The sequence below is a fragment of the Vanellus vanellus genome (genome assembly GCF_965231255.1).
Source record: "Vanellus vanellus genome assembly, chromosome: 23".
NCBI lineage: Eukaryota > Metazoa > Chordata > Aves > Charadriiformes > Charadriidae > Vanellus > Vanellus vanellus.
This window is the reverse complement of record NC_138928.1, coordinates 1,562,503-1,583,297: the sequence shown is the minus strand read 5'-3', so window position 1 is coordinate 1,583,297 and position 20,795 is coordinate 1,562,503. Positions and strand designations below refer to the sequence as shown.

The 20,795-nt window shown below is 55.4% G+C and overlaps 1 protein-coding gene across 1 annotated transcript; it reads left to right on the top strand.

The window, feature by feature from the left end:
• The first annotated feature begins 7,115 nt into the window (after positions 1-7,115).
• Positions 7,116-18,778, top strand: MYBPH (myosin binding protein H). Its single transcript, XM_082494361.1, has 11 exons — positions 7,116-7,577; positions 7,818-7,952; positions 9,843-10,010; positions 13,203-13,291; positions 14,260-14,455; positions 14,785-14,924; positions 15,076-15,235; positions 16,048-16,184; positions 16,612-16,798; positions 17,941-17,982; positions 18,526-18,778. Exons 1-10 carry the CDS (start codon positions 7,304-7,306, stop codon positions 17,949-17,951), a joined length of 1,497 nt encoding a protein of 498 aa, XP_082350487.1. The 5' UTR covers positions 7,116-7,303; the 3' UTR covers positions 17,952-17,982; positions 18,526-18,778.
• The last annotated feature ends 2,017 nt before the right edge of the window (positions 18,779-20,795 follow it).

Genomic DNA, 20,795 nt, shown 5'->3' with positions numbered 1-20,795 from the left:
AGGGGTCTGGGCAGTGGTGCTCACTCCTGTGCAGTGAAGAGCAAGCACCTGAGTTCCCTGCTGGTGCTAAACGATAAAGAAATTTGCCCTCGGTGCTGGTGGAGCCCAGGGATGAGATTTTTCCTCCCCCTTCTCTAGCAGAGCCTCCCCGCTTGCTGCCCCAAGGGTTGCCACAGCCTGGGGACAGAAGCAGTCGGGCGTGTGGCTGCGTCCCCCGGGAGCAACCCCCCCTATGTGTAAATGTCCCAAATAAAGCAGCAAAGGTGGCTTGCGACATTTTGGGGCTTTCTGAACATCTGCCTTTTAACGCAGAAGGGAAAACCCAAGCTGCTTGTGTGCAGCCTTTCCCTGCCCCAGAGCGGGACCAGGCAGGGCAGGTGGTGACAGAGCCTTATTGGCGTCCCCAGCTGCTGTCCCCAACCCTTGGTAGAGGTGACCCCCGGCAGGCTGAGGACAGCGGGGCTGGCACGGGCTCGGTCCCTGCGGGCTCTCTGCCTGCCCGTCCCGCTCCTGCCGGCAGCCCCAGAGGTAGGGCAGGATTGGGAAAAAAAAAATCCCCCCAAAGGCAGAGCAACGCCCCGGGTTTGGCATCACTTCTGGGCGCTGGAGATGCGGGAGGTGACCGATGCGGCGCCAAGGTGTGCGAGGGTTTCTGCTGGCCCGTCACGTCCTGTCCCGGGTGCAGCTGCCGGAGGTCACCGCTCCCATCCCGCGCAGCTGCCGATACGGTGGGTGCTGCCCACCTCGCGCCATAGCTGCGGTACGCAATGGCCCCACGGATAGCGCTGCGGGAACCACTGTGGCTGGAGGCAGTGGGTGATGCCTCTCCGCTCCACGATGGTTTTCCCCCTGCAGTGCTGGGGGGGGCGGGGGGGGGACGGGACATGGAGCTGGCACTGAGCTCCCTGGCTCAGCGCCCAGCGAGGCGCTGGGCAAAGCTGGGGCATCCCCACATGGGTTTCTCTGTTTCTCTCCCCCTAACATCTCGGAGGAGAATTATCCCATCACAGCCTGAAAATAACACGCCAAAGAGGCCGTTGGTGATGGGTGTTTGCATCCATGAGCCCTGCCCGCATCTGGCAGCTCCTGGTCGCAGCTCCGGGCACCCACTGTGCTGCTCCGTGAGCAGATGCTGCAGTACCTGGTGGTGGGTGAACCCATTTCTTGCCCCAACTGATCATAGAGAATCATTTAGGTTGGAAAAGACCCTTAAGATCATAGCATCCAACCGCAAACACAACACCGCCAAGTTCACCACTAAACCATGTCCCTACCTGTCTTTTAAACGGTTCCAGGGATGGTGCCTCATCCACTTCCCTGGGCAGCCTGTTCCAGTGCTTGACAACCCTTTCAGCAAAGAAAGGGTTACTGATGATTTGATGGTTCCATGAATCAAACTGTGGTGATGCTGAGTGCTGGTGGTGTGAGCTGCTGTGCAACCATGCAACAGGGATAACTCTGTGGAGCGTGTGGCTGGGTTGCATGAACCCTTCTGCGCCCAGTGAGGGAGCATAGAATGGTTGAGGTTGGAAGGGACCTTAAAGACCATTCAGTTCCACCCCCCTGCACTGGGCAGGGACACCTCCCCCCAGCCCAGGTTGCTCCCAGCCCCGTCCAACCTGGCCTTGACCACCTCCAGGGATGGGGCAGCCACAGCTTCTCGGGGCACCCTGCGCCAGGGGCTCACCGCCCTCACAGGCAACAATTTCTTCCCAATATCTCATCTAAATCTCCCCTCTTCCAGGTTGAAGCCGTTCCCCCTTGTCCTATCACTCCGTGCCCTTGTAAAAAGTCCCTCCCCAGCTCTCCTGGAGCCCCTTTAGGCACTGGAAGGCCTCAATAAGGTCTCCCTGGAGCCTTCTCTTCTCCAGGCTGCCCCCCCCCAACTCTCCCAGCCCGTCCTCCCAGCAGAGGGGCTCCAGCCCTCGCAGCATCTCCGGGGCCTCCTCTGGCCCTGCTCCAACAGGTCCATGTCTTTCCTATGTTGGGGGCTCCAGAGCTGGAGGCAGTACTCCAGGTGGGGTCTTTCCAGAGTAGAGTAGAGGGGAAGAATCACCTCCCTTGACCTGCTGGCCACAACTGGACCTCAGAGATACCCTGAATCATACTTAAAATGTCTCTTTATTGCCTGGGTGTGTTTTCTAGACCAGACAAGGACATTTTAAAGCAATTCTAGCTTAAAGCTCCTGCCCCAGGGCGGCATTACAACAGGCGCTACCCTGGGGGGCTTTGGGAGAGGGGTCGAGCCCGTGTCCCAGCTCGACCCTGGGAGCCCCCGCCTGCGGTCATTGCTTCGGGGTGGAGTAAGCATCTGCTTGCGTGCGACACACAAAATGGAAATCTTGCCTACGTCCCAGCCCACCTGCCGCCTGCCCCGGCTGCTTGACTCAGCGCGCTGCGAATATCACGGTGACACGGAGGCTGGAAATGCTGTTGGGAGCCGGGGAGACGTGACACAGCAGGCAGGGCCCTGAGCTGCCCCCCTGCTGGCATTTGTGGTCGGCCGCTGTGTGTTTTCCGTATGACGTCCCGGTTTTCTGGAGGTCTGACTTAATCCCTCCGCCCGGAGAGGGGACAGGCAAGGGCAGGAGGGAGGGAAAGAGCCGAAAGGAGGGGACAGCCCCACATAGGAACCATCTCCAGCTGCACCTGTAACCAGTAGCAATATCCTTCCCCAGAGGGGTTTGGGCACCTCCTTTCTGCTCAAGTCCGGGGGGTTTGGGCATTTTTCCAGCCATTTGTGGTGTCTCCTTTGGACTCGTAGTCCACACAATGTGCGCAGGGCTGGATGTGGCCATAGGGAGGTGGGTACAGTGCCTGCTCTCTCCCTTTGAGAGGCTTTGAATAAATCCCACTGGGGATGGCAATGGGGATGCTGTCAGTCCTGGGTGTCCCCTTCCCCACCCTGATACAAGCTATGGGTGACAGCTCCTTGTTGGCACTCATGATACCATTTCTTGGAACCTGGCTCTGTCCTCTTCTCCAATGTGTCAAGGACCTCATGATGCCATGCTCAGAACCAGTGGTGGCCCAGGAAGCAGCGTGTGACATCCACCCTGCTGCTTTCAGGGGGCTGGGGGAGACCCACCTTGGCTCTCCAGAGATGTTCATGAGGACAAGGGCAAAAGGGGACAAACGTGGAGGTTGTTACAGCTTCAAGGAGTCCTTCTCACCCAGATGACACAGACCCATCGTTTATTCTGGGCTTTTGGCATCTCCGCTTTGCTTTACGATGTGCAAGTGGGAAGGTCTCGCCACCTCCTGTCTAATCCTGGAGCCCTGTTTAGGGGATGGTCCTAATCTCTGAAAGCCTCCAGGATTTGCCCCAGCTGTCGGAGGCATCTTCTGTCTTCCTTCATGGACACATCAGCTGTCGTGATGGGGAATGGTGCTGATGAAGCTTTCCCCCATCCCACTTGACAGGTCCTCGATGCTGCGATTTCCTAAACTGGCAAATCTGGGTGAATGGGTAGACCCGACGTTTTTGGGGTACAGCCAGGTTTATGTCTTTGCAATGGGGTCCCATCAATCAATCCAGCTGAAAGATGACCATACTGCATCTTTCGGGGGGTTTGAATTACAGTGGCACGAGGAGGATCCGATCCTTTAAGGAAGAAATGATACTCTCATTATTTAGACCTATATGTTACATGGAAGGTAAGTTAAGGCAACATATCAGTGGTGCAGTGGGCTGGAAATCTGGGTCAAAACCAGTTTATAAAAAGTACCTGCTTCCTGTAGAGAAGAGATCTTTTCTCACTGGAAAACACAAATACTCTGTATTTCAGCTAAATCCTGAAATATTTGGAGTTTCGGGCAAAAACGTATTGGTATTTAAATTAGCACTAAAATTTTAATGTTCGATCCTCCCAGTTGCCCGCAGGAACAGCCAGCGCAGCCCACTCGATGTGCTCTTCGTTTTCATGCCGAGGTGGAGGAATCGCACTGGTGGGCATTTCCTTTTGTTTCCGACGCCGGACTCGTTTTAGCTCCCTCGCCTCCAAGTTGTGGGGCTTTTGCTGAGACACCCCACTCTCGTCCTTGTTGGTGAAACAACTCCATGGGAGCAGTTTCTCCCTCCCCGTCATGCGTCCACAAGTGAAGCCATCGTGCTGGATAACGAAACCTTTGGTGCCCGAGTCTGGTCCTTGCGGGAAACCCTTTGACTCCAACGTGGGCAACCTGCCACGATGCCTTTGTCGTCTACAGCAGGCGGCGTAGCGTTTCCCCGCTTAAGTTTGTTGAACGTACGGCAGTCTTGCCGGCAATGTGTGAATAAACAAGATGCCAATATACTACAGTAACGTAGCCCAGATAAGTCTGGATGATAAACCATGTTGATTCACTTGCTCTTAACCTATGAGTCATCCTGTGAGTCAACAGAGAAAACAGCATCTAAACGTCACCCAGCAGGTTGAAAAACTCAAGTTTTGTTCAACTCGAGAACTTCAAGCGAAATAATTGCATTGATGTTCTTTTTCCTGGGGAAAAATGTTTAATTTTCAACCGCACTCACCCAAATTGAAATAGGAGAGAAATCTGAGTGCTCATTTCCTTATGAAGAGGAGTTTTGTATTGATTTTATTTTTTTCCTGAGCTTTTAAAATTGCTTTTCTTAACCCTTTGGTTTAGATTAGACATTGTGATCGCCTTTGTAAAAGACACACGGAAGACTTCTGAGCAGAGCTGATGACGGCTGTGGGAGTCTGGAGGTGGCCACCTGTCAGCTGATGGAAAAAGTTATCAAAATACGGGCCAGGTGAATGCTGAGGGGTTAGGGATCATCCAGGGCAGGATGAAATCCCTGTGGGTCAAGGTATGGAGAAACCAGAGCTTCTCCAATCCTCCACTCTGGGTGCCAGGTCCACCATGGAGCCAAATGTAGCTGGAGAAGGACAGATGGATGGTCTCCTCCGGCCCTGCATCGCTGTGCTGGGGAGCGAGGCTGTGTTCTTCTCTTTTGCTGAAGCTGCTGCAGAAAATTTTCTGGTTCATGACCCACTTGGCAAATTTGAGCCATTCCACTCTGCTCCGGGGAGTAGGAGGGAATGCCTGTACCCAACCATTGTCCACGGGCAGTAAAAATATCTGGGAGCCCCGTGTCACCCTCTCCTGCCTCAGGGAGCTCATCCTTCAGGCATCCCAAAGGTATTTTGGGGAAGGAGTCATCTTTATTAGTCATATTCCTCCTCACTGGCAGAAGTAATCGAGGAACGTTTGGGTTATGACATAGTTTTGGAGGAAACATGCCCTCTCTGAGATACTGTTACCATCTCTTGGTGTCCTACTGCCAAACGGTGTTGCTGAAATAACCAGGGGAGAAAAATATTCCTCCCTGGAGCGGGAGTGCCGTGCTGCCAGGTTGCAGCCTCCGGGCAGGATCAGAGTCCACAGGGGACCAGGTTCTCACTTGCATTACCTGATTACGGGACTTGCAAGACTGGTGGCTGTGATGACCTTTCTTCTCAGCTTACGGGGCTAGCAGAAGGTGTGGGGTCTCCTATCATATTCTTTCTGGGGATTGGCAGTCATCTCCTCTGTGTCCCCCTGCATCTTGCTGTCCGTGTAGAGCACGATGGGTGGGGGTCCTCGGGACCGTGCCTCCATGCAACCATCAGTGTTTGCCTGTTGCTGTCTTGCAGCCAGGAGCTGAGCCCAGTGTCTGGCCAAGCCCAGCACCACTGTGACACCCCCACGGACCAAAGAGCCAGCACTGCTGCCCTGGCTTCTTCTCCCCATCCCCTCTTCCCGCCTGGTCAATGGCTCCGGGTCCAGCTGGGATGCATCCCTCAAAGCCATGTGGCTCTTCTTTGGAATATCACCATCCTTTTAAAGACTAGCCTGGCCAATGGGGTTTTACTCTTTGTTCTCTCCCTCCTCTTCCTGGGTGACCACAGCTCCCTTCACCTGGAAAACCACTCCCTTGTTAGCAAAGCTCAGATCATCTGGTCCTGTCAGAGTGCATAGCTTCATGCTCTGGCTGTCTCAGAGATGCCTCATGACCCTGATGTGCATGTTTGGAGGTGTTTCCTGGGGACCATGAAACCATGAGCCTTTGGACCAATGCCCAGGAGAGCCCGGCTTACTTGGCTCCTCCATAGCAGCATCCCTGGAGACAGGCAAGTAGCTGGGGATCTGGAGCAGACGCTCTACAACCCGAATTTGAGGAAGGTTAAGGAAATAGACCATAGGTTATGGAGACATTTTTAGTAGCATCTCATGCATAGCATGGCAAGAGAGGGTAAAAAGGACAGGCAGGGGGTGAGTGGGGTTATATCCTATAGGACTAATGGGGCTTTTCTGGGTCAGTGGTGGGCTTTGGGGGAAATCTGAGTTTGGGGAATAACAGAAGGGTGGTTGGTCACGAGTCCTGAGGTGACCAAACTCCACAGACAAGGTCCCGGTCGTATGGGCAGGACAGAGGCTGGAGGACATGGCATAGGGCTGGCCAGTGATCAATCTTCTCCGGGTGGATGGAATGCGGGTCAGGGGGTACGGGCAGCTGTGTTGGTCCAGGTGATCCCAAGAGTTGCCTTCCAACCTCAGCGATTCTGGGATTGAGGAGGAGGCTGGGGGAGCAGAGGGGGCTGGGGCTACAGTAGAGACTATGGGAGGACATGGGGGGAGCAGGTGGGTTGGAGGGTCAGTGCAGGAACAACAGGGAGTATTGGGGTGGAGGGAGGTGTGTGGTGTTAATGCAGGGGCTGGGGGAAGGCATGGGGGTGCTGGGTCAACGGGGAGGCAAGGGGGAGGACTTGGAGGGACAGGGGGTGGCTGAGGAGGTGGCAATGGGGGGGTTGGAAAGCCCTTAGCTAGAGGTGTGTTGGTGTTGGGGACAGGAGCCATGTCCCCAAAGAAAGGTGACCTGGCCCTAGCCTGCCCAGTCCCGTGCGAGCCCGGGGGGGATGGCGGGGGGGGTGGGGAGCCAGGACCATATGCTGCAGTCCCATAGGAGGGGGTAGGGGCGTGCTGCTGAATGTGCAGGTCCCGGGTGGCTATTCCTGGCGGCCCCCGCCTGCGCAGGCAGATTGGTTTGCAGGGAGGTGACAAGTGCCAGCTGAAGCCTATAAAAATCTCCCAGCCCCTGTTCTGGCTCAGTGACCTGGTTCCCCCCGTCCCGGAGCAGAGACTGTCCGTCCAGCGTGGAGACGCCTGGTCCAGAGCAGGGACCCCAGCTTCGGAGTCGAGATCCCAGATCTGGAGGAGAGACCTTTGGTCTGGAGCGGAGACCCCAAAACAGAGCGGAGATACCAGAGCACAGACCCCAAAACATCCTCTTCCCCAGCCCCCAGGCTTTAAAACGATGACGGGCAAAACCGCACCTGCAGCCGCAGACCCGGCTCCGATGGCTCCGGAGAAAAAGACAGCGCCGGCCCCAAAGGAGGAACCAGCACCAGCCCCAGCTGCTGAAGAGCCCCCGGTCCCTGAGCATCCCCCTGCTGCGGAGCAGCCCACAGCCCCCACAGATGAGCCTGCTCCCATCCCCACAGCAGAAGCGACTCCATCCTCTGAAGAAGGTCCCCCAGCTGAACCGCAAGCCCCAGCACCTGAACCTAAGCCTGAGAAACCAAAGGCAGGTGAGAACAGGATGGGACACTGCAGTGGGGAGGGGAGATATGCAAGGCTGGGAGGGGGCATGTGGGGGTGCCGGGGTGAAGGGACGGAGGGATGAAGTCATCAAGGGTATTTTTGGAGTGGGATAGGGCTGGGGGATTAAGAGGATGGGAGGGCTGAAGACCAACACGGAGGCTGGGTGATTGCCCTCCAACAGCCCCGGTACTCAAGAGCTTGTCCTCATCACTGCGGGTTTGTTACAGAGCCACCCAGCTCCCCCTTGTCCTTGACCGTGGAAGAAGTGAGTGAAAACTCGGTTACGCTGACCTGGAAAGCCCCGGAGCAGACAGGCCGGTCGGGCCTGGATGGATACGTGGTGGAGATCTGCAAAGATGGAAGTAGGCTTGGGCTTTCCTGCCTCGTAAGCATGGAGAACTGGTGTGTTGCCGTGGAGGCATGGGATGGAGCTGGCCAGAACCCGGCAGGGTGTTTTTCCAGGGCACCATTTCCCTTTCTTTACCCAAACGGGTTCATTTAAAATGGTCTTTTTTTTTTTTTTTTTTTTTTCCCCATGGAGGAGAGACTCTTCCCATTGGCTTCAGATAGTAGTGATGTCTTTAGCCAGAGGGTGGGCTGGACTGGGTTTAATGTTACTGCCGTGTCCAGATAGAGGGTGGAGGAGAGACCAGCATACCCACTGAGGATGGTCTCCGATGAACTCCAGCTCTGCAGAAACCTGGGGTTGGGATGGTGATGCAAGACCTCGGGAGGAGGTCCCATGTTTGCCCAAAAGGAAGTGTGGAAGGAAATGGGATAAGGTGGGTTGATGAAGAAGGTCCTGGGCAGCGCAAGATGGGTTGGTATGCATCAGAAGGCAAGCCCTGCCCAAGCGAGACAGGGCTCAATATGCCTGGAAGGAGGATGGCCACAGTGGATGGAGGTTGGTTGGTGGGTGACGACAATTATCTGTGGTTCTCCAGTTGCATTGTTGGTCATTGGAATGGGGTAGGCGGATAAGACTTGTGTTTTGGGCACTCTTTTGAAGCCCTGTTGGCTTTGGGGTGAGAGTGAATGACCTGTGTGGCTGGGGGGATCTACAAGGGGCGGCTGGGGCTGGTAGGCTGGCTGCTACCTGAGGTTGGAGTGGTTTGGGAGACCCAGCTGATCTCTGGGCCTTGGGAAACGTGATCTATGACCCTTGGCTGTTTAGCTTGTGGCAGGCACAATCAACGCATGCTTGGCTGTGGGGGGCTTTCATTCTTGGGCTGGGGATTGGGGAGGGAACCGTGGTTGGACGGGATGCATGAGGAGGCCCTTGCATGGGACAAGGAAAGATGCAGCCATTCCTGGAAGGTGCTGGCTGACAGCCAGCCAAAGGTCATAGTTTTGGATGCTTTCCTAGCTTGCTTTGGGCTTGGCTGAGTGACAGAAGAGGTCTAGTCATTCAGTGATAACCACATGGGCTCCGTGACTACTGTATTTGGGCTGGTACAAGTTGCTGGTTGGCTAAAATATGGTGAGATTTGAGTGAGGGCTGGTTTGAGTAATACCAGTAGTGAAGGGAAAGAGGAACTGGTGGGGTTTGGCTGGTCTGATGGCATTTGACAGGAAAATCTTCCTGTGGTAGGTGCACATGGTGACTTAGCAAACCCTGGTGCCTGTGTGTTGCTCTAGTTGCCCATCTGGGACATCCAGCCCTTTGGTGACTGAGGTAGTCTGTTTTCTAACTGAGAAACCTCTGAAGAGGCTCAGCACGTTGCAAGGCTGTGTTAGCTGGCTGATGTGAGAGGACTTCTGCATCTTGGCTGTAGAGTTTGAGGTGCCCCTTCCATGCAGGAAGAGCAGTTGGAGAGGTCTGGCAGGCTGGTGGCGGGTGATAAGCAGACCTTGCCCGATGTGGAGGATCCGTTGGGGAACATGGTGAGCCCCGATGAGTTGTCCTGCGGGCAGTAAGAGAAGCAGACTGGCAGAGGATCTTAACTACTTCCAGAAATGCACCTGGAAGGTCAACAGGGACCATGTTTGTTCCCCTAATGCCTTTTTTTACTTGCAAACAACCTCCTGCTCAACAGCTGAGCCACCGTTTTTCACCCCACACTCCTTGGCAGGGTGGCGTGGCCAACCTTCCCTCTAAGATACCTTCTTTGGTGCCCCAAATCATTCAGCCTTTGCAAGAAAGGGGTTCTTCGCCTCTGGGTTTCACCCCCGGTGGCTTGATCCTGCTGTTCGGGGGGTGGGTGTCCATCTGTCTGTCGCACGCCTGAAGTGCTCTGTGCCATTCATTGTAGGTACAGACTGGAAAGCTGCGAACGAGGAGCCTTTTCTTTCCACCCGGTACACAATCCGGGACCTCGGCTCCGGTGACAAGATCCATGTACGGGTGAAGGCTGTCAGCGCCAGCGGTGCCAGTGTCCCGGCTACTTTGGAGCAGCCAGTCCTCATCAGAGAGATCCTCCGTAAGTAGAGCTCCCGCCATGCGTAATCCCCCTGTGCTTTGTCAGCAGTACAAAGCAATCCCAGTCCACCCCCACGGCCCGAGCAGCCTCTGCCCTCTCACACGGCGCAATCCAGCCTTTGACCGAGATGTTATTCTCAATAATTTTGTCCGATTCCCTTGGGGTGGGCTTGGAGTAGCGTCCCGACCTCAAGACGCTGTTCTTGCCGACGGTGAGGCTTCGGGGGTGAAGGACTCGAAACGCAGAGCCACATTTTCCCGGTTCTTTGCAAGGGCTCAGAAACAGTCTCACTTTTGGCACATCTCCTCTCCCTGGCCATGCTTCCATCTCTAATATGCCATCACATACGCATCGGACAGCTTTGTTTATTTAGCTCAGGAAAGTCAAGAGCTGGTAGTCTGGAGCATGGGAAGTTTAATCATGCTGAACTCGCTAATGAACAGCTCGCTCCCATGCTTAGCAAGACTCGCATTCCTCCCGGGAATGCTGCGAATGTGCTGAGGCTGATACATGATCGCAAGGCTGGTTTTCGCATATCAAACAGCAAATATAGACTTATTTTCCCTTTACAAGGAGTTATTAATGCAGAAGTTTTCCTGTTACTCAAAGAACACACCAGATTTTTCAGCTGCTTAAAATTAGCTATAATAATAATAATAATAATAGTAATAATAATAATAATAATAATAATAATAATAATAATAATAATAATAATAACAACAAAAGGGAGGGCATCCTCCCCCTCTGCTCTGCCCCGGGGAGGCCACATCTGGAGCGCTGTGTCCAGTTCGGGGCTCCCCGGGTCAGGAAGGACAGGGAACTGCTGGAGAGGGTCCAGCAAAGGGCTACGGAGATGATGAGGGGACCGGAGCATCTTTCTTACGAGGAGAGGCTGAGGGCCGTGGGGCCTTTCAGTCTGGAGAAGAGAAGACTGAGGGGGGATCTTATCAACGCTTATCAATCCTTCGAGGGCGGGTGCCGGGGATGGGAACAGTCTGTGTTCAGTGGTGCCCAGTGACAGGACAGGAGGGAACGGGCACAAACGTGACCATGGGCAGTTCCATCTCAACCTGAGGAGGGACTTCTCTCCTGTGCGGGCGGCAGAGCACTGGCACAGCTGCCCAGAGAGGGGGGGAGTCTCCCCCTCTGGAGCCATTCCAAACCCGCCTGGCCGTGTCCTGTGCCACTGCTGGAGATGCCCCTGCTCTGGCGGGGGGTGGCACTGGGGGAGCTCCAGAGGGCCCTTTGAACCCCCACCATTCTGTGATTCTGTGAAAACTTATTCCAGGAACCATCAGCTTTTCATAGGAAAAGGCTTGGAGAAGGCTATCAGCATCTGGAAAGGGTACTGCAGGGTCTGTCCTCTCCATCTGCTCGGAGGAGGTGAATGTGGTTTAGTGGTTGGTGTCTGCTGCCATGTTCACCTCCAGATCTCAAAGACATCCCACCATACCTGTGGTACCGGGGAAACTGAGGCATGGGGGACTGGCACGAGATGCCAAATACACAGCTCTTGTTTCCCACTTCTAGTCCCATGCTGCACCCACCAGGTCAAACCCCCCTGTCCCTGCTGCCTGAGCTCTCTCCCAACCCAAAGAGCTGAAAGACCCCCAACACAACTTGCTCTTGCTCCACGCTAGTGGTTTGTTTTGGTTTGTTTTTTTTTTTTACTTCTCTCTTTTCTTTTTGCTAGCTGAAACTCTTCATCAGCAAATGGCACTTGCCTACGTTCCTATTTCGTTTGAAACACAGCCCTGTGCGCACTGCCTGGCTTTGCTGAGGAACAAATTAGCCCTCAACGTCCCTCTGCCACCCTGTGTCCACCCCAGCAGCACTGGTGCCTGTCAGGCTCACGAATCTGCTCCTCTCTGCCCCATCTGTTACCTTCCGGTCTTCACATTTTATTTGGGACCTCATTTTGTACCTCTCACTTGGTTCATTTATAGAATCACAAGGCATTTTAAATAGCAGCAATACAGACGGCAGAGAGTTTAAAAACAGGTGGGATGAGTGGGTTTGGGAAGTGGAGAGAGACGAGGAGAAACCAGATGAAGATTCGGTGTGGGAGTTGCGTTTCGCAAGGAGCTGGGGCAGGAAAAATGCCTTCCTACCCGCGACAGCGTGCCACCTGGGCCACCGACCTCAGCCAGCCCTCTCCGACTGAGCAAGGCACGCGTGAGCTGGGGAGAACACCCATGAATTAACATTCCTCCCTCGAGGTCAGGTTTCTCTGCCCCTCTGAGACTGATGAGCCCAAGTGGCAGCATGGATGCGTGGATCCCCGGGGTGAATAGCATCACGAGCGGAGCAGAGGCCATCTCAGCTGTCGGCGGGGCCATCTGAGACCGCCGGGCATCTCCCAGCCCACCGCCAGCGTTTCACGCTCACAGCTGTTTAAGCATCGTTCAGTCCCAGTTTAATTCTGGTCGTGCTCCATCCCCAGAGCTAAGCTCCGGCACGTTTAATCCGGACAGGGACACACAGCTCTTTTATGAGGGGCTCACGTAAACCCAACGCCTCTCCAGAAGGATCACCGAGTGGCACCAAGCCGGTAGGGTTACACAGCTGCTATTTTCACCCCGGGAAGGAGACACACGCTCCATCAGCATTCTCCAGTGGGCTTTTTGCTTGTCTTTGTTATGTTCCCTTGGGGACGTTAGCCTTCGTTTTAAGCCTGGGCTTTCACAGCTCTGCTGTGAGTAACTGTACCACCTTGGTCTCTCGATGGCCTTGAGTGCACGGTGAAGGTGGAGGTCTGCTGAGCCTTGTCCTTGCTGGAAGTTGGGTTTTGTGCTTCTGGAAAGTCTGCTTTCTGAGTGGGGGGAGAAACAATCCCTAACTGGGAGATGCTGTCCTCTGCATTGCCACCATGTAGACTGTGCTGTGGCTCTACTGGTTAAGCCCATGTTGGTCTCCATGGCCTGGCTATAATAAAGGGGGTGAATGGTCCATCGGGGTGGTGCCATTGTGTTCTGGCATTTCAAGGATCAATATAATTTTGGGGTGCAGGCAATGGGGTAGGCTGGCATCGCCCTGCAGGGAAACAAGCACCGTCCAGGAGATGAGAAGGAAGAGGTGACCGTGTTTCTGGGTGGGATTTTTTGATGGCCAAGCAGGGGGGTGCATGGGGTGGGTCAGCCAGTTGGGGGCTGTGATTTCCCTGGACCCATGGCATGGTTTTCTGGTCCCCAGAGCTCCCGAGGATCCGCATGCCCCGTCACCTGCGGCAGACTTATGTCAAGCATGTTGGGGATGCCGTGAACATTATGGTCCCTTTCCAGGTAGGTGGGTGATTTGGAATTTACTCCCTCAGACTTTTCCACTGCAGATTAGCTTCAGTGACTTTTCTAGCAACTATGACATGCCTGGGGCCAGCCATGGGCTGACTTGTCCCGATCCCCATGTCTCATGGGCTGATGGTGGGAGATGGGTTGGGAATCCCTCTCCCATTCCTGCCTAGCTCCCATTTTTCTCCTGCTATGACTTTATTGATGGTGTTGGCAATGGGACAACCCCAAACACACTAGGTCATGGGCTAGCTATTGCTGCTGTCTCAGCCCACGAGCCCTGATCAGCTCATGCTCCTGGCCGAACCTGGCAGCCAAGTACTGCAGAACTCCGCAGCACAACAATGGGGGTCTCCTTGGGGAGAGCGACTCCCTTTGGAGCAAGGCAGACCCAGAGATATGAGATGGAGGAAGCTATGCTGGCACTGGTGGGCCAAGCTGGTGGTCTTCTCCTCAGCTGATCTATCACATACTGTCTGGTACACCCCTAAAGCATCTCCACCACGGAATCTGGGATGGAGAAAACCAGCCCTAAAACACACTGGGAGAAGCAAAAGGCAGAGAGCTGCCCCTGCGCTGGCCATGCTCCAGGCGTGAATTGGCCCTGGATACTGAATTCAAACCCCGGCTTTTAGGCTGGGACCTGGGCTCAGTGCCTGGGCAACAAGAGCACAGCTCTGCCTGCAAAGCCCTGGGCAAGTAAAGCTGGGCTTGCTCCATGAGGACTTTGGGGGACCAACATGTTCCGGAATCATGTCTGGAGCCTGATGGCTTCCCATTGGTGGAGCTGGCAGGGATAGTCTGTAGTTTCTTCCCTAAGGACTGCTGGATGGGAGAGGCCATATCCAGGCCACTGCTGCCTGGGCAAAGCAAGGTGGCTTTGCCCACCCGTCCTTCCCAGCAGGACCAGTTGGAACTGTGTGCTTGAGTGGCTCCTAAGCTGCCTGTGTGGGTTGCTCCAGGGAAAGCCGCAGCCCGAGGTGATCTGGACCAAGGGTGACCAGCCCCTGGACACCAGCCGCATCAATATCCGCAACACGGAGAAGGACACCATCTTCTACATCCGCCAGGCGCAGCGCAGTGATTCGGGCAAGTATGAGCTTGCCGTGCGGATAAATGGAGCAGAGGACAAGGCTACCCTGGACATCCGAGTGATTGGTAAGGCTGGGGATGGGACCCTGCACGGTTACTCTGGGGCTCTCCTCCGCCCTTGGTTGGGGGCAGCTTCTCTTCTGGGTGTGATGGGATAGGGCCAGCAACAAGACAAGGGACTCTGGGGTCCCTCTTCTGGTGGGATCTTCTCCAGAATCATGGAGGTGAACTCCTCTGGTTGGCGATGCAGGGTTTCTGCCAGCCCATGCCCATCACAGCTTCTCATCCCTCGTGTGCTGCAACAGGGTGAGAAGAGATTAGAAACGGGATGCAAAGGATGGTCCATGTGGGGGAAGCAAATTAGGACGCCACACTGTGAGGTTTTCTATTTGCAGAGCCACCGGGGCCACCCCAGAACCTGAAGCTGGTGGATGTGTGGGGCTTTAATGTGGCCCTGGAGTGGACCCCCCCGGTGGACAACGGGAACTCTGAGATCAAGGGCTACATGGTGCAGAAGTCAGACAAGAAGAGTGGGGTGAGTCTGGGCACTTCTGTGCCTCCTGTGCCCTAGAGCGGGGGATGCCCTGATGGGAGAGGGGGAGCTGCATACCCCTGTCTCCCCCCACACCTTCTCCATCCTTTGGACAGCCTGCTTTTCCTCACCGCTCTTTTTCTTTTCCTCCCAGAAATGGTTCACAGCACTGGAGCGCTGCACCCGCACCAGTTGCACCATTTCTGACCTCATCATTGGCAATACGTACTCCTTCCGGGTGTTCGCAGAAAATGCCTGCGGGCTGAGTGAGAAAGCAGCTGTCACCTCCGGGGTGGCCAACATCAACAAGACAAGTGAGGACACAGCCCTGGTTAAGGGGTTGGGGGTGGTGGTGGGCAAGAGGGGTCCTGTGCCTGTTGGGGTTAGTGGGGTTTCCTTGGTGTTGTGGTGATGCTGTTGGACTGGTCCCCAGGACAAGCCCTGCTGCGGTGAGGCTGTGCATCCTCAAGGCAGAGGTCCAGAGGTTCCCCTGCCCTCCTTCTACACCTCATTTCTCCTTTGGGGAAGGCTTGGGCCATGTTCAGCCCTCTGGGAAGGATTAAGGCATGGACACCCCTGGGGTGACATCCAAGCAAGGGCCAGGAGGGGTGAAGAACAGCACTGGCTTTGGTCCTGCAGCTCAGGGCCAACAGAGGAAGAGACTCCTGTAGTGGTCCACCTCAGGACCAAATCTCCAAACCAGCATCGCTCAGCCCTGCTCTCCCTCCATCTGTTTCCATCCCGCTCCCTGGCAGCACACAGTGAGTTGGGATCTCTGCCAACTGCAGAGTTTACCTCCAGCTCCTGTTTCTGTGCACTGAATTTTGGGGATGGAGTAGGAGATCCAGAGAGGTGCCTGGCCTGGATCTGACATGCTGCACATAGCACACATCGCAGTGTTGGTCTGCAGACTGGCATCTCCCCTGTCCCCCACAAGGGCTGGGCACTAACATGGCATGGTTGGATGGGAAGGGATTTATAGACAGGATGGGTCTGATCTGAGATGGTGTCTGTTGTTGTGTGAAGGAGCAGAAGTATTTTGGGGTACCTTGGGCTGAATCCCTGTGACCACGTGCTGGTCAGGAACCCGAGCTCTGCCTCAACCTAGAATTAATTATTTTCTTAGAAACTGCTTACCAGCCAGAGAAGATCCCCCAACGGGACATGATGGAGCCTCCAAAGTTCACCCAGCCCCTGACAGACCGAACCACCACCCGGGGTTACAACACACATCTTTTCTGCTCCGTCCGGGGCTTCCCCCAGGTCAGTGGTTTCTCCATGGACAGCATCGCCTCCGTGTGTTGGCAGCCGTCAGTGGGGTTTTTGCAAGGTAGCTAGAGGTGTTGGGAGATGGTTGGTCGTGTTGGGTTAGGGTTGGGTGAGGTTAGGTGGCTGCAGTTGCCCTCTGAGTCAAACTGGGGCAAGTTTGGGATGTGTCTGCATGGAGATGGGAGACTGGTCTTAATTCAAGCTATGTCCTGTTTTCTTCTGCACTGGGGGAGAAAGTGTGGAGCAGCGGTTAGGGCTCAAGAATGGGAGATTTAGCTCTTCAGATTGCTTCTGACTGTGAATGCCATCATGGCCACCAGCTTCAGGCAGGGTCAAGGCAAAGGCAGAGGGAGGTGGCTGAATTTGTTAGATTTCTCATTTCTCTCCCTGCTTTAAACAAATAAATCCTGCTGCCTTCCAGCCCAAAATCATCTGGATGAAAAATCAGATGGAGATACGGGAAGACCCCAAATACATAGCGATGATCGAGCAGGGCGTCTGCTCCCTGGAAATCCGCAAGCCCAGCCCTTTCGATGGGGGCATCTACACCTGCAAAGCTGTGAACCCCTTGGGGGAAGCTTCAGTAGACTGCAAACTTGATGTGAAAGGTAAGATTGGCCGAGGAGATAGAGAAACAGGTTTCCTTGCCTGCCTTTTCCTGTTCTCACTTTCACAGTGCTGTGGTGTGTCCCTGTTTTGTGTCAATCCTGGTGATGGGGGACCCTAAGGATGCTGGGCAGCCCTGTGAAGCTGGAGCTTTGGGCTTCGTTGGTTTATGGTCTTGAAGCATCTTGAAATCACTTTCGCTCATTCATGGCCAATAAAAGTGGGGAGGAAACCAGAAACTGTAGAGCCAAAGGACCAGAGGTGCTGGCGGAAGATGGGACAGTCACTTGCTCCTCACTGTGTTTACCACCACTTGCGTCCCAAGCCATCCACGAGCCATGCGTGCGGGGGCTGTGTCGAAACCCCTCCACTTGCACCTGGGTTGTCCTGATTTATGTCTCGGGATCCTGCCCAGACTTTCCAGCTCACATTTCCCTGCCTCAGCAGAGCACCCAGCCCGACCCCGCATGGAGGTGCCCCGCTCTGCTCCCCCCCTAGACGCCTCTCCTGTGCCATGCAGACCCTCCTCGGCGTGCAGGAGGACGCATGCCCACCCACCCACTCTATACGCCTGTTCTTCTTCAAGTAGCGGTGTGTCCTTAGACACGTGTCATTTTTATTATTTCTCCTCCTGTGGTTTCCCAGCACACGCTTGCCCCAAGACACGCTCTGCCCTACTTCCCACGCAGGCAGGGCTCCAATCCGGTAGTCGCCCGGCACCCTCGGTCCATGCTGAATCTACGGGGCTGCCGGCATGGCGCAGGGTCGCTGCTTGGCTCTGCGGCAGCTGGTGCCAGGGCTTCCAGCCGATGCAGCGAGCACTGACCCAGCCAGCCCTGGCCACGCTGCCCTGCAGGCAGCACGGTGAATTCAGCCAAGAGGATGACCTTGTCATTGTGCTGGGGACACAAAGCACCTGGGAGTCACCCAGGCTGGGATCTCAGGGACAAGCCGGCCAGGAGCAAGCAGTGATGGTGGTGCGCATGATTGCTCGGAGCGTGAGTGCGCAGGGATGGTGTGTGTAGGTGCACGTTGGTGTGCGTACAAAAGTGGGTTGGTCATGCACTGGCTCGATTTTGGAAATCAAAAGGGGAGTGAGGTGAAGAGGGTTCGGGAGGTTTATATCTCCCGTGCTCTCCTGCAGTGCCCAAATGAGGACAGACCGGAGGGCAAGATGAAGAGCAAGGTAGGCGTGGGTTGGGGCTGCGAGCTGGAGGGAGGGTGGATCGCTTCATTGGGGATGGAAGCGGGTTGAGTGTCCTGGGTTAGCCCTTGTCACCTGCTGATGGAGCCCCAGCTCAGGGCCGCCTCGTCCCATGGCTGGCGATGCACTGGTGGGGTGGGAAGCTCAGAGCCCGAGAGAAACCTGCCCCTTTGCGAGGTGGAGGGAGGATTGTAAATATGGCCAGGAGGAAGGAGATGCAGCGGGGAGGCTGGTGCGCCTGGCGGATGCGTGGGCAGCACAGCGGGCAGAGCCCCAGTTTGCAGGCAGAGCTCAGAGACTGGGGGCACCGGGGGTTGGGTGCACACGAGGGGCAGGTACGGGGGCTGGGGGTGGGTATAAAGGGGCATGAAATGAGGCTGTGGGGTGGAAAAGCAGAGTTAAAGGGTCGCACCTGAATTTTGTGGAGCAGAAGGGGGTGGAAGAGCTGAGCTGGGCTTGTCCTGCTTTAGAGCCAGGGCTGGGATGTGGTTTCCCATCTCACCCCGACCTCTGGTATCTCGGCAGCGGCGCCCTCGCAGGACTCGGATCTCGTCCCTTTACCCCAGGTGGATGCTGCAGTGGCTGTGCGGTAGTGTGGCACATGGCGATGCTCCTGGTCATGGCCTCTGCTGCCTGCTGGCCTGCCCGCTCCCTGCCAGCGCTCTGGGGGGACCTGCACCTCAGCCTGCCATGGCACGGTCCTCTCAGAATGTGTCCTTAGCTGTGACAATAAAACAAGCCCATCTGAGGGGCTTTGGTCCTAATAAATAAAACCCAAACCACCCTGTCCTGCTTGTTGTGGTTTGGCTTGGATGAGTGGAGGGAGGGAGGAGAGAGCTGCCGGGGATGCTACAGGTTCATATAGCATCCCATCGAACCGTGGCTGGAGGAGATGGGTTTTAAGCGTGGAAAGAAAGGACCAGCTTTATAAAACACGTATGAAGATGACTAAAGCAGAAGCAATGCAACAAGGAGGAGGAGGAGGGGGAAAAGTTTTCTTCGGGATCATGAAAAAAAAAATAGCAACATCAAAACTGTAGTATGCTTTTTCATTGAAGCACAATTTCTTTATCCAGGCTGGTGATGGAATGATCCAGCCACGCGCTGCCACCAGCATCCCCTCCCCATGGCATGAGACGGCGGGGGCAGGACATGCTGATGTGTTATCCGGAGGTGGAGGAATTGGCCCCGTTAGCTACTGATCGCTCATGTGCAGAAAGATGACTTGTTACTTACAGCTCTGAGACCGCTCGGGTCAGATGCTGTTTATTAACAGAGAGCCCAGACAGATCCATCAAGTTGACTAAGCGCATCATTAACCAGGGGTCAGCAGCGCGGTGTGCCTCCTCCGCCAGCACAACCTCCCTCTGGGGCTGACGGGTCCGGCACGTGGGTGAGGGCGGGAGCTCTCCCAGCCCCGTGCCCGCTCGCTCATGGGGCCAGACCCAGACCCTGCCCTGAGAAAGGCATATCCCAGCGGGCAGCTGCAAACTGGGTGCAAATCCAGCCCGGGCACCCGCGGATCTGAGCCCAGTCCGCCCTTGGTGTCACTGGAGAGCAAAGCCTATGGCTAAAATAGCTGACCCCTCTCTGCAGCATCTCTCCTGCAACCCCTCCACTTTGTCCTCATCTGCTCCCAGCCACCAACTCTCCATGCCCAAGATGAAGTCCATGGGGGTAAGGTGTTCCCGGGGGCTCAGCACCCGTACAGCACTGTCCACACCAGACATCATTTCCACCATCAGAGGGCATTGTTGGATTAATTTTTATCCCAGCTGATGGCCAGGCTGGTTTATTGAGTGGTTGGGCTTAGCGATGATACCTCCGGCGTGGATGTTGTGGTCCATCTGGCAGGTGGAGAGCAGGTCTTGCCTTGGCATGCTCACACCTGGCCTTGGACTCTGGTGGGGATGTCCTGGCCCCCTTGATGCCCCTGGCATCTCGGCATGTGACTTTGGCCAGCGGGAGCCTTGGGAGACAGGGGCTGGGAGCGGGCTGTATTAGCTGGGGCTTTGCTAGCACGGGGGAGAAGCAGCACCTCCAAGACCGTCTCACGCTGCACACTGTGCCCTTTCCAGACTCTTAATGCAGTCCTACAGGGCACGGACTGTGTTTGTAACCCCACAGGGGACCAGTGAGGGTAACAGCATCCACTTTTAGTGAGCTCTCCCCGGGAAAGGTCTGGAGAGCATGGAGTGGAAAAATCCACTAGATGTTTTTTTCTGAAGCAATCGCTCACATGCCTTTTAATTTATGAGCATCCCAGTAGTCAGGTTTCTGGGCACCTTAGCAAGGATCAGGCCAAGGCGTCAGTTCCAGGAAAGCAGCCTCTTGCAGAAATAAGCTGCAAGTGGGAATCAGAGACCTGTGCCTGGTAAACAGCAGCCTTAAGCTGGGGCGAAGCTACTGTTGTGCAAAGGGACCATGGGCACGGGGTCGGGGGGGGTCCTCTCTGCTCTAGCTGGGGGTTGCAGCATCCCCAGGCACTGCTGATAAAGAATTTGGTGTCCTTCACCCTGAGGAGGCTGGGAGGGTGTTTAGACCCCCTCTGTTGCAATGAGGCCCCAAGGGAAGGATTTGTTCTTGTCCTTGATGTCGCTCTTCTGCTCCGCTCTCGTTTTGCTCAGTGCCACCTGAACCAGGAACCTGGATATGATCTACTGAGGCCCTTGCAAAATGTAGCAAGCTGAGCCCCTCATCCTTCCTCCCACCCTTCTTTGCCGCCCTCCTCTTCCTCTCAACAGAAATGGAGGAGATCTCTCCAGGCTGAACAGAGCTGGCTGCAGCGGTGGGCA

Bases quoted from the DNA above. Each gene is read 5' to 3' on its own strand.
- MYBPH (XM_082494361.1), top strand. From the start codon at position 7,304: ATGACGGGCAAAACCGCACCTGCAGCCGCAGACCCGGCTCCGATGGCT. The intron at 10,011-13,202 runs GTAAGTAGAGCT...TCTGGTCCCCAG, and splicing joins CCTCATCAGAGAGATCCTCC to AGCTCCCGAGGATCCGCATG. The intron at 15,236-16,047 runs GTGAGGACACAG...TTATTTTCTTAG, and splicing joins GGCCAACATCAACAAGACAA to AAACTGCTTACCAGCCAGAG.